Source organism: Rattus norvegicus, chromosome 12 (genome assembly GCF_021556685.1).
Source record: "Rattus norvegicus strain SHRSP/BbbUtx chromosome 12, alternate assembly SHRSP_T2T, whole genome shotgun sequence".
Lineage (NCBI taxonomy): Eukaryota > Metazoa > Chordata > Mammalia > Rodentia > Muridae > Rattus > Rattus norvegicus.
Window position 1 is genome coordinate 11,081,734 of NC_141545.1, and position 13,089 is coordinate 11,094,822.

Genomic DNA, 13,089 nt, shown 5'->3' on the forward strand with positions numbered 1-13,089 from the left:
GTGAGTGGGTTTACCAGAAGTCACATTCCTTCTGTCAGCCACTCAGACTGTCATTTTCCCATCAGATCTCAGTTACGGTTAGGAGGCGCCTACCTACGGCAGGCTATGATCAACGTTTGCTTTGGGCCTTTAGCTGTAAGGACTGGAGCTGGAAGGGAGAGTGCATTCCAATAAATGGGCATTGACCAAGGCAGCATTAGAAGAGGCAATCTTGGGTTTTCATTCCCTGGAGGGAAGGCACTGCCTCTCCCAGACAACATGCCCTGAGCTGTACAATGGCAGATGGTTTTCTCCCTCCTCCCAGGTCCACAGAGAGCAAAAACGGGTCTCATTCTTGCCATTCTAAACAGACGGATCTGCACACGCCTGCCATGACTTGAATTCGGCTGCCCCAGATGTCTGGAATGCTGACCACCAACCAGCCCCGAAGCAGGGGTAAGACAGCAGATCTCTGTCCCACGTTTTATATTCCATTCTAAGCACTAATGATTTCATTAAACATGGCACAGGAATGCAGGAGCCCGAGGGCTCTGATCTCATGGGGTGGCAACCCGGGCTTTGAAGTGACTGAATCACATCAACTTTACGTTAGAAATGAAATTGTTAGCATATTTTGCCCAGGTCCCAGTGAACAGGCTTAGAAATGATGCGTTCCTGTGATTAAAAAAAAAAAAAAAAAAAAAAAAAAAAAGAAATTCTCCCTCAGACTACACACACAGTCTGTGTAGTCATTACGATTCACATCTCTGCCATTTAGAAATAAGTTGGCAACTTTTGCTTCAGGCTCAGACAGGAAGGGCGGGGTGATCTGTGCAACAGTGAAGCAGCTATTCTTTGCAGAACTTGATTCAAAACGGAGTTTACAGCTTCCTAACTAGAGAAGTTGCTACAGAAAGTGGTCAGCGGAGAAAGCAACATTGTTTCATTAGCCAGGCCAAGTGGTCAGCAGCGGAGAGAGCAACACTGTTTCAAGCCAAGCGAGCGTTTGACTGTGACAGAGGAGACACCGTACCTCCCCGTCCTCCAGTTCCACGTCCAGGAAGTCGAAGTCCCTGAAGACTCTGAACTGCTGCTCGCTGTTGGCGTCATCCATGTTCTCCTGCTCCCGGGTGCCGTCCTCGGACGACACCAGGCTCGTCTGATGCTCCGGCAGATCCAGGTCTCCACACGAGGAAAAAATCACCTAGGGATCAAAAGAAGTCTCTTTTGAGAATCTTACAGTCCTCTGTTGTTTGTGCAGTGACTGATGGCCATTGGTTCCCTGGACAACTGTGTCTCCAGTACACACCTAATTCCTTAAGTGGGTATTTTTAGAATGTTCTCTTATTATTTATGTTGGACAGGTGCCTTTGGATTAAACTCGCTGCAAACACTGGAGTTCACACACTACAAAAGCATGCTAGAGTTGAAAGCAGCTGGCTATCTCTTAGTGGGGATGGTGGGACACTACTTACCGTGTGTGTGTGTGTGTGTGTGTGTGTGTGTGTGTGTGTGTGTGTGTAAAACAATTAAGCATGTGTTCACAAACTGAAGCAGCTAAAATTTCCCACTCTTCTTGCGCCGACTGAGGTTAGAAATCATATACCTTCGCAGGTCAAATGTATATAAATAATATTCAAAGGATGACGTCAAGATACATTGGAAAGATAACCACAGGAGCAAAGGATTTAACCCTTTGAAAGACAAACCAGGAATTGGGAAGGATTAAGAAAGAGAAGCCAACTTTTTATGCGTAGGTTCTTTTTAGTTAGACATTCTATTTTTAATTAATTAATTAATTGACTTTTTGAGGCGGGTCTCCCTGGGTGTTCCAGTTGGCCTGGAATGCTCTGTGGAGAGGAGGGTGTCCATAAACACAGAGATAAGCTTGCCTCTGCCTCCCAAGTGCTGGGATTAACACAGGCTCATGCGGCGGGGCACTGGCATCGTAGAGTGTCTGGGTTCAAAACTCAGAAAGATCAGAAAGGAAAGGAAGGCATAAACACCAAGCACTGGGTGCCCCCACACCCCGCTACTGAGACCTTTCAATAGACCTTCAAACGATGGTTGGTGGGGTCTGTTTTTGTTTTTGGGAAGAAGAAGGTCTCATTCTGTCTTGCAGGCTGCCCTGGACTCACTATGTGGCCTCAGCCTCCTGAGGTTTACAGTATAAGCTGCCATGCCCGACTTAATAGAACCCTGAAGAACCAATAAACAGCAAAGGTTTCAATAGTCAGTCTCTATTGAATATAGATATGACACTAAAAGCTTTCTGTTGTGAACTAAAGTCCCCGGGGCTAGGGGTGAAGACACCACAATGATGAATAAAACAATCAGAACCTCGTTATTGTGGAGAGTTGGAATGGTGCCGATCCAGACCTAAAATCATCTTGGAGTACTTTTAGTCTTTGTTGTTATTGTTTTTCTTGTTTTTTGTTTTGTTTTGTTTTGGTTTTTTGGAAGAGGGTCTCTCTCTGTAGACCTGGTTGTCTTGGGACTAGATCTATAGACCAGGCTGGCCTCAAATACGGAGATCCACCAGCTTCTGTCTCCCTAGTGCTAGGATTAAAGGTGTGAGCCGCCACAGCCCGGCTATTTTTAGTCCTCCTAAGGCCCATTCTTTGTTCACCCTTGAGTCTGATCAAACACCTATTTGATTAATAAGTCAAACATTTGGAATATATTCTTAGCAGGCCTCTGGCTGCTACTAATCCAAGGTAAGAATCCAGCAGAAGGGATTTCCCCTTTTGGGGTTGGTCACATACCTGCCTTCAGTCTCCCACAATGCATCTGATAAATGTCCTAAGTTCTCACTAGGAAACATTCCATGGTGGACACATCAGTCAGGTAAACTTGAATCTGTGTTCCCAGGCCATGGCCACTAAAATGTGGCTCAAAGGCTTAAATAGAAGCTGTCTTAACTCTTTTGAGGGGAGAGCTATATAGTCTGTGTTGACACTTTACATAACCATTATAATGTTCTCTTGATCCTTTAAAGTGGGCAAGACATTATAAGAACAGAAATATAACAAATATCTTTCTAAGGTAAAAAGAATGAACGAGTGTGAACATTTCACCTCTTTTCCTTTTTCTAGTGTATAAAGAGAGCCCTGTGTTGTGGATGGCACAGATTGGGCATCTCAGATATGAAAACCCCAAATCTTAATGTTTTAAATCTCAACTTTCATTATTAAATAACTTACCAAGACAGGGTTTTTCTTTATAATTCTAGCTTTCCTGGAAGTCATTATGCAGACCAGGTTGGCCTTAAACTCACAGAGATCCTCCCGCCTTTGCCTCCCACGTGCTGGGATTAAAGGCATGTGCCACCACATCTGGCTTACATCTGCAAACCCCTTCTGCCCCCCATCCCTCAACCACACACACACACACACACACACACACACACACACACACACACACACGCAGGGTTTCTCTTTGTGTAGCCCTGGCTGTTTTGGAACTCATGCTCTAGAGTAGGCTGGCCTGGAACTCACAGAACCCACCTGCCTCCGCCTCCCCAGTGCTGGGATTAAAGGCATGAGCTGCCGCCACCCCCCACTGGCAAAACTGAAACTTGGAAAGATGAAATTTCCATGTTTGCAGATTTTAGAGAAGTCTAGATTTTGAAGCATGATCACTGGGTCACGTCTACCCCAATCCACCCCAATCTAAAATCCGCTGAGGCTGGAAGCGCCCGTTCCTGGGTGCTGCAGATAGGGAACGCTTCCCGTTTGCCATGCGATGTGACGTACACATGGACCTCGAGGAGTGTGCAAGACACATGAAGTGGAGGGTGGTAGAGCCATCGGCCTGGTCCGATTACCTCCACGGAGGCACCTTTCCTGGTGAGTGCTGCTTAAATGACAGCCATACAATCCAGGCAAACATCATGGCCAGAAAGTATACGGAAGCGTGCCTGTGTGGATTTAGCTGCTCCCAACACCAGTATGAAACGGCCCTGGTCAGCCATTCAAAAATGGTTTCTCTCCACTGCGTGCCATGCTGCATGGAACAAAGCCACCAGAGCAGCCCTCTGATAACAAAGTCACACTACAAAGGTGACTTAAACAGAAACCCTTTCCCAGCTGAGGGAAAAATCCGTTGGCAGGCTGGCAGGTTTTCATGGGTCTCCAATGTCTCACCTGCTTGTATGGAATAGACATAGTCTGGGGCATTAAAACAGCTCCGCAGAGAAATGTGCTTGATGATTCTAAATTTCTCAGTTCCCTATTTCCTTTTAAACTTAAGCATAAAGATACCATAATCTACACACACATGCACACAATACATGCATACACACACACACACACACACACGCACGCACGCACTCACACAGACACACATGCACACACATAAATGCATGCTCAAGGGGTTGGGGATTTAGCTCAGTGGTAGAGCGCTTGCCTAGCAAGTGCAAGGCCCTGGGTTCGGTCCCCAGCTCCGAAAAAAAAAAAAAAGGAAAAAAAAATAAATGCATACACACACACACACACACACACACACACACACACACACACACACACAGAGACACATTTCCAGGCCCTCTAAGAATATGCTCACCATACATAATTTGAATTTTCTATTTCAGAAGTTTGCTTTCTGGCAGTTATCTATCTGTCCCTCTAAAAGCTCGAGGGCATTTTCTTTTCCACCTGTAACACCAGCGGAAACTTACACAGCACCATTTTGATAGGTCTGTGTAACGTTTTATTGTTTTGCTACTGTGCTGTGAGTGGTGAGCAGATGTCACATTGTGAGCAAACTTCAGCCGATACATGATTATTTGCGTGTTATTTTAGGTAAGCAAAATGGTGATTCTTTAATAGGATGAGTGTGTGGTGAGCAAAACTGTATCCACGAGGACTGAGAGGAAGGCTCGTCCCAGATGGCAGTGTGACAGACACTATCGCGTATGTGGTAATACAGTCTGGGCATGTTTGCAAAGATAATAAAGGTCTGAATACAGCTGTTTCTGATGGCAAACAGCAGGGAAGTCTTCCTTGTCTCTGGGATAACGGTGTGAGAAGGTGCTGAATGCAGATGGCGCCTATCGGACGTGTCAGTCATACTAGAATCTTCACCATCAGTGACAGAAAAGACCAAAAGCAAAAGCAATATGATGCCAAAATAACTGAGGTGCGGGAGAGAACTTACAGACGGGTTTTTGCTTAGTCCGACTTCCTGGCCGCACAGAGAGAGGACGTGCACCAGCTTCTCTTTTGTTCTTTTCTGGAAAACGAGAAAGCACAGGGAGGGTTTTCATTCTGGGGTCCCATGTGCAAATCTGCCCTCAGACATACAGGTCCTGGCCACCGAAAGTGAATGGTGGTTGCTTTAGCTAGAATTTTTTTTATTGCTTCTGGGAAACGGCATGACTAAAATCAAGTCGGGGAGGATTTCCAGATCATAATCCATCACTGGAGGAAGTCAGGACAGAAACCCAAGAAAGGGAGGAACCTGGAGGCAGGAGCTGATATGGAGGTCACGGAGGGGTGCTGCTTACTGGCTTGCTTATAGAACTCAAGACCACCAGCCCAGGGATGGCTCCACCCACAGTGGGCTGGGTCCATTAGTCTGATGACTAATGAAGAAAATGGCGTCTGGGTTTGTTTGTAATCTGATCTTCCTGAGGCATTTTGTTGATCAGGTTCCTTCCTCTCTGGTGACATAGACCATACAGCATAGTTATGCAAAGCTGAGCCTATTAGGGCTGGCTAGAAAGCTCAGCTGGTAAAGACAACTGCTGTCAATCCTGGCTTACCTGAGCAGCATCCCCGGAACCTACATGGTAGAAGGAGAGAACCGACTCCACAAGTTCTCCTGTCACCTCCGCATATGTGATGTGGTGGGTATGCAATGTGGCACAGTCCATCAAATAAATGAATCGAGTTTTAGTTTTAAAAATGAAAAATTAACTTGTTTGTGGTACTGAGGAGTAAATCCAGGGCTGCAAGGCAGGCTACACAAATGTTCTTAGCACAGAGGCAGACCTCCTTATTTATTTATTTAATTTATTTATTAAAACACTTTTTATTTTAGTGGTAAGAGTGTTTTGTCTGCATGAATGCATGTGCACCATATGTGTGCAATGCCTGCAGAGGCCAGAAGAGGGCGTCAGATTCCCCCGAAACTGGAGTTACAGATGGTTGTGAGCTGCCACGTGGGAACTGAACCCAGGGCCTCTGTAGCAATCGGTGCTCTTAACTGCTGAGCCATCTCTTCAGCTCACGATAATAAAATAGATATTATGTATTTATTTTCAAGTGACTGTTAACCAAAAACAAGGTCCTCTCCATGTTTGAACTGTGCAGGGCAAACCTGTTTTGCTCAGGGAAATCAACTTCTAGGCCTTCCCATAGCCATCCAAGAGTTCCCTTGAGATCTTGTCCTGTCTGTGGGAACTTTTAGTTTCAGGGAGGCTTAGCTTTCCTTCCATCAGAAATAAATCTATTTTGTTATAGAACCAGACTTCTCTGTCTCCAATGAGGTAACATTCTTACTGTCTGTAGACTGAAAGTGTTCAGTTACTCATAAGGCATAGTAAAGTTAAAAGGAAGTAGATTTAAATCTCTTTGTTTTTCCTCCAGAACATTCGTTTTCAGCCTCATATGTACAGCGTCTCTTCTGGAACCAAGAGATAGTGTGAACCTAGAGGTGTTGATGCACTTAAGAACCGGTCACAAAACCACCCTGCGAATCCCCTTTTCGGCTTTTGCTTTTACAGATGGAAACTTCTAGAGGGTGCTATTCACCCTGAGATCTTCTTCCTCCTCCCCTCCTCCTTTTTTTGAGCCAGGGTCTCTCTCAGTCACCTGGGCCATCCTGGAACTCATTACGTAGACCAGGCTGTCCTCGAACTCACAGATCTGCCTGCTTCTGTCTCTCTGGGATTAAAGCTATGCACCACTACTCCCGGCTGAAGATTTTCTTTCTTTATGGAACTTGGTTCGCTGCAGCTCTCATTCTGAAGGATGGCAGATTTCTCAGATATTTATCTCCCTAGGTCTTAGTTTCATTAATTCTGAAATCAATGGAACAAGGTACGGGGAGGAACTTTTTTTTTTTGGAGCTGGGGACCTACCACTGGGCTAAATCCCCAACTCCAGGGCAGAACTTTCTAATCTCTTCCCTCACCATGACTGTGATCATCGGCCATTGTAGTGTGCCACTAGGCTCTGTGATGGGCTTCCAGTCCTGGAGACGGTGTTGCGCTTTGTGGTGTGCAGACAGACACAGTTGGCCTTGCCCAGTACCTACCTAGCCTGCTTCTGATAACCCAGGCTTGCTTTCTATCCTGGAAAGGTCTCCTCTCTGGGCTGGAGAGACGGCTCAGCAGTTAAGAGCACTTTTTGCTCTTGCAGAGGACCTGGGTTCAATTCCCAGCACCCACATCGCAACCATCTGTAAGTTCAGTTCAGGGGATCTGATGCCCTCTTCTGGCTTCTGTAAGTACTGCACCATAAAAACAAATCACTCTAACCAAAAGCCCCTCTTCCAGAACTACTGTGGATGTCAGAGAAGGGTGGGTCTCCAGCATAAAATCATCAGAACCCAAAACCATAAAAATTTGGAACCATTAGAGTTTGCCATAGATCCCTAGAGTGTCTCTGAGAATAGAGCTATCGAAGGGGACAAGCAGGGGTCATGAACTTGGGAAGGGAAGGGAAGGGAAGGGAAGGGAAGGGAAGGGAAGGGAAGGGAAGGGAAGGGAAGGGAAGGGAAGGGAAGAAGGGAGGTGGGGCAGTAAGAAGGAGAGGGAATCCAAGGCTCTGGATCCTAACGTCAGGGCCCTGGGCTGCAGCTGTGTTCGCAGCCAAGACAAATGCTGCTACCATCCTGATCTTCAATTTTTATCAAAAGCCCATGCGCTAAGGCTTGGTCAGCAGCTGCAGTGCTACTAGGACATGGCGGACCACAGGGGGTGGAGCCTAGTGGGAGGAAGCTAGATTATTGGGGGTGGGCTGTAGGAGGAGGAGGCAGCAGGACTCCCGGCCCTTCTCTTTCCCTTTGCTTCCTAGCTACTGACGAATGAGCCTCCTCCAACGTAAAGTTCCATCACGACGTTCTGTGCTGCCACAGGCCCAGCCACAGGTCCAAGTGACTGTGAACCACCAGAGCCTCACACATGAGCCAACCTCCATTAATCCAGCCCCTCAGGTACTTTGACTCTTTTACACAACACTAACATGGATGGTGTAATAAATCCCTTTTCCACTTAAAATAACTTTCCAGTGGGTGTCTGGCACATGCCACTAAAATACTTCAGAATAATGCAGAAGCTTTACCTGACAGCCATGGGGCATCAATACCATGACAGTTACCCACAGGCCGTACCCAGGCCCACGCTGTGATGACACAGAGAATTCTCCTGGTTGCTTCTGCTCTCCTCACAAAGTTTGGTGTGCTGATGTCAACTATGCTTAAAGTTTATGCTCGGAGGAGAATGTCTAGAAGGTTCTTCAAGTGTGCGGCCCAGACTTCTCTTTATGGGACATGGTACTAGGACATGGCCTGGGGGCAAGGGTCAGAAGTGCTTTCCACACTGGAAGGCTGCCATGGGAAAGGGAGACCAGAGCAGGTATTGTTTGCAAATCCTAAGAGAGGTAGAGCCAGTGAGAGAAGAGGCCAGAACAGCCAATGCCCTGTTCACAGATAAAAGGGTTGACTCTGAGACCCATTGCTGGAAGGGTCGGGGTCTAGGTGGCAACGTTACTGGGGTGCTGGTGAATTAGTTTCACATAAGGAGCTATACCTGAGAATACTGGGGTCTTTTCCAGCTCACAGGAACAAGGACATTGGAGTTAGAGCCTGAGGAGGTGGAGGATGCACTCCGGGTGACAGCCATGGCCCTAGGTTTCCCATCCCGTCCGGAGGAATTCTGGAGTTCATCATACCGTCTCCCAATGATCGGAGTCTGGAGAAAGAATGATGCAGAGGTTATGATCCCACCTCTACACTTCTACCGTACAAGGAACTGCTCAGCGCAGAAGTAATGAGAAAGCGATCGTGTGGAAGCCGGGTGAGGTGGCCCACACTCGGGAGGCAGAGGCAGGATCTCTGTAAGGCCAGCCTGGTCTACAGAGTGAGTTCCAGGACAGCCAGGGCTACACACAGAGAAACCCCATCTTGAAAAAGATGAGACAAAAAACTGGTCAGGTGATTAGAACTTGACCGGACACAGAAAAACTCAGTGTTGCATGCTGGCTTGTTTTCCTGGTGTTCAGTACATGTTCTGAGCCACAAAGATATCTCCCCACTTTCCTCGTCAGCAAGAAGCCAAGGCAACGGCCTCATAAATAATGCTTTAGACTCTAGTGACTGAAGACTGAAGCAAAGTGAAGAAGGCTAAGCCAGTTTTCAGATATTCAAGCTTGAAAGACTCATTTTCTTTCCCTCGTCTCTTGCTCTTCTCACTGCCACCCTTGTCTGTCTGTCTGTCTGTCTGTCTGTCTGTCTGTCTCTGTAGCTCTGGTCTGCCTGGCTTGAACTTGTTCCCTAGACCATGCTGGCTTTGGGTTGAAGCCTGTTTCCTGTGTGCTGCAATTACCATTCAGCTCCGTTTTGAAATAATGTCTTATAATAAAAGATTAAAATTAATTTCCTTCTCTCCAATCTCTAGTCATCAATCTTTATGTACTCTCAGTTATTGACAATTTTATCTAAATTATTATTCAAACAGATGAGATCATGGCCAAAGTATTCTTTCATGTTTCTTTTTCTTTCTTTCTTTCTTTTTTTTTTTTTCTGGAGCCAAGGATCAAACCCAGGGCCTTGCGCTTGCTAGGCAAGTGCTCTACCACTGAGCTAAATCCCCAACCCCAGCCAAAGTATTCTTTTTTTTTTTAAGATGTTTGCATTTTTTTTAAACATTTATTTATTATGTATACATCATACAGCTTTCTGCCTGCATGTACGCCTGAAGGCCAGAAGAGGGCACCAGGTCTGATTACAGATGGTTGTGAGCCACCATGTGGTTGCTGGGAATTGAACTCAGGACCTCTGGAAGAGCAGACAGTGCTCCTAACCACTGAGCCATCTCTCCAGCCCCAGCCAAAGTATTCTTAATAATACTTCATAAAGGTCACTTTCTGGAACTCCCACAGTATGTGGCCAGGCAGGAGAGCACCTTTTACATTCTGCCTCCAACAAGGTCTCAACCGGAGATCCTTGACATGGCAGAAACTGACTGGGACCATCTGTATCTAGCTCCTAGGGTCCTACTGGTCTAGAGCAGGTCTGGGCTCCTGTGAGCTGAAGGATTTAGATTAACTAGCTAATGCTTTCTCTACATCTTTGGATCAAAACAAATTCAAGTTAAAGGCTGAAAAATAGTCCTACCCCTAACCCCAGAAAAAAGTTAAATATGGCTGCTGACTATCTTACTATCATTTTCATACTAACTGTATGATACAGGTGTCACATCTTGAACTCAGAAAAGGGCAACGAAGAAATCAATCTCTCCCTCCCCTCCCTTCCTCACCCCTCCCCTCCCTTCCTCACCCCTCCCCTCCCTCCCTCACCCCTCCCCTCCCTCCCTCACCCCTCCCCTCCCTCCCTCACCCCTCCCCTCCCTCCCTCACCCCTCCCCTCCCTCCCTCACCCCTCCCCTCCCTCATTCACCCCTCCCCTCCCTCATTCACCCCTCCCCTCCCTCATTCATCCCCTTCCCTCCCTTATTCATCCCCTTCCCTCCCTTATTCATCCCCTTCTCTCCCCTCACTTACTCACCCCTCCCCTCTCTCATCCCCTCCCAGCCCCTGCCTGTGTCTCTGTCATTTGTTTGTGTGATCCACAGACAGGAGTGTGTGCCTACATGTAGCCCAGTGGCAGCCAGAGCAGGACACAGGACGGAAGGGTCTTTTCTCTTTTTCCACCTATTTTCTAGAGACAGGGTCTCTCACTGCACTGCAAAGTCATGTTCTGTCTAGCCTGCCCTGTGAGCTCTCAGTGCCTGCCTTTTTCCACCCTACAGTGGTGGGATTACGGACATACATGGCTAACTATGTCACGCTTTTCACATGGATGCTGGGAATTTGAACTCTAGTCCTTGTGCCTGGAAGGCAAGCGTCCTTACCCACTGAGCCATCTCCAGCCTGTGGTTTCCATTTCTAATAAGAATTTAATTGACAGCCCCATACCCACTCATTCTTAAAGGGACAGAACCTAATTTAGGCTTCAGATGTCTTCCTCCCTCTAGGCTACTGGCATCATAAACTCGGGCTACAGTTCACAGAAAAGGTCACAGTGGGTCAGGACCTCTGAGATGTCAAAGTGGAAATCCAGGGTCTTGCCCGGCAGTTCCTTCGAGGCGCTGGTCCACACCCGGTGGAGTTCTATCTTGGAGAGGTCACTGTGCTGGTAGGAAGGCAATACCAGGCTGGCTGACCGAGAAACGACCAGCTTCAAGATGTTCAACGCTTCCCTCCAGTGAATGCTCTGTTGGCGAGAAACGGCCAAGGGTTAAAGGTTAAATCCATGTTTTCAGAGTCAATGCTCACACCGAGTAATCTCGAGAGCAGTCAGAATTCACCAGCTTAACAACGTAAAGTGTGTAGCAAGGAAATGACTGGTGAGATACAAAGAGCGTTTATAAGCCAAAGGAACCACATGGAGGAAGTAAGTTAATAATACGGATCTGTTGTGTCCGTGTTGAAGTCACATAAATCAGCGGTTCTCAAACTGTCCAGTGCTGGGGCCCTTTAATAGTTCCTCATGTGTGGTAACCCCCAAAAACCAAAATTATTCTCATTGCTACTTCATAACTGTAATCATGCTACTGTTATGAGTCGTAATGTAAACATCTGTGTTTTCTGATGGCCTCAGGTGGCCCTGTGAAAGGGCCCTTCACCCCTCCTAAGGGGCCGTGACCCACCTGTCGAGAACACTGACTTGGTTAAAAATTGCAAGGTGTTATTATTTTTTTAAAAAAAAAATCTATTTATTTTATGTATAAGTACACTGTTGCTGTCTTCAGACACACCAGAAGAGGGCATCAGACCTCATTACAGATGGTTGTGAGCCACCATGTGGTTGCTGGGATTTGAACTCAGGACCTCTGGAAGGGCAGTCAGTGCCCTTAACCACTGAGCCACCTCTCCAGCCTGCAAGCATCCTTATGTTGATAAAAAGAGAAAAGCTCACATGCATGGTAAGACCACTGATCATTCATGGGCAGAATTCACCTTCTCTAGGGTCCTGTCTTCCTGCTTCTTTGGGTCTCGCTGCTGCTCTGTCTTTCACTGGGAATACTCTTTCCACCTTACGTCATGTTCTCCTGACACGGGGAGAGGGGCGCTCCCCGTCCCTTCCCTCCCATGTCATCCCCACCCCTGCCACACCTTCCAATAATTTGGTCCCTGAAATTCAGCAGACTCCTCTCTACCTTGCTTAGATGACTTTAATGGTTTTTTTTTTTAAACAATTTATTTACAGCCTGGTGATGGTGGTGGTGGTGGTGATGGTGGTGGTGGTGGTGGTGATGGTGGTGGTGGTGGTGGTGATGGTGGTGGTGGTGGTGGTGATGGTGGTGGTGGTGGTGGTGATGGTGGTGGTGGTGGTGGTGGTGGCACATGCCTTTAATCCCAGAACGCAGGAAGCAGAGGCAGGTGGATCTCTGAGTTTGAGGCCAGCCTGGTCTACAGAGTGAGTTCTAGGATACCCAGGGCTACCCAGAGAAACCTTGTCTCAAAAACCCAAAAAGCAAAAAGATGTCTTTATAATTTTTGTATATGGATATTTGTGTGTGTGTGTGTGTGTGTGTGTGTGTGTGTGTGTGTGTGTGTGTGTACATATACCTGTATTATTTTATATGTACCATGTGCTTGAACCTTTGGATGCCAGAGAAAGGCACTGGATCCCTCTGGCACAGGACTGCAGGCAGTTATAAGCCACCATGTGGGTGCTGGAATTGAACCAGGGTTTTCTGCTAGAGCTGCCAGTGCTCTTAACCCGTGAGGCATCTCTCCAAGGTGAGCATCTTAGTACCTGAAGGAAACAGGCCCTGTGCTCTCAACTGCCCCTGCTTCCTGTGAGCATGACTAACCCGTGAATGAATGCACGCTGAGGACCCAACTCCCATTAGCTCTGGAAAAATGAGGTGGAGGAAAA

The 13,089-nt window shown here is 47.0% G+C and overlaps 1 protein-coding gene across 11 annotated transcripts in view; it reads right to left on the bottom strand.

The window, feature by feature from the left end:
• The window catches only part of Fry (FRY microtubule binding protein), a 394,540-nt gene that overhangs the window by 37,565 nt on the left and 343,886 nt on the right, over positions 1–13,089 (bottom strand). For 8 of the 11 annotated variants that reach the window (XM_087578221.1, XM_087578220.1, XM_087578216.1 and 5 more), the window contains 4 exon segments: positions 11,239–11,418; positions 8,735–8,896; positions 5,137–5,211; positions 1,013–1,183 (listed from right to left, as the gene is read on the bottom strand). In XM_087578221.1, the coding sequence (XP_087434347.1) occupies positions 1,013–1,183; positions 5,137–5,211; positions 8,735–8,896; positions 11,239–11,418 (588 nt within the window). 11 annotated transcript variants of the gene reach the window in all.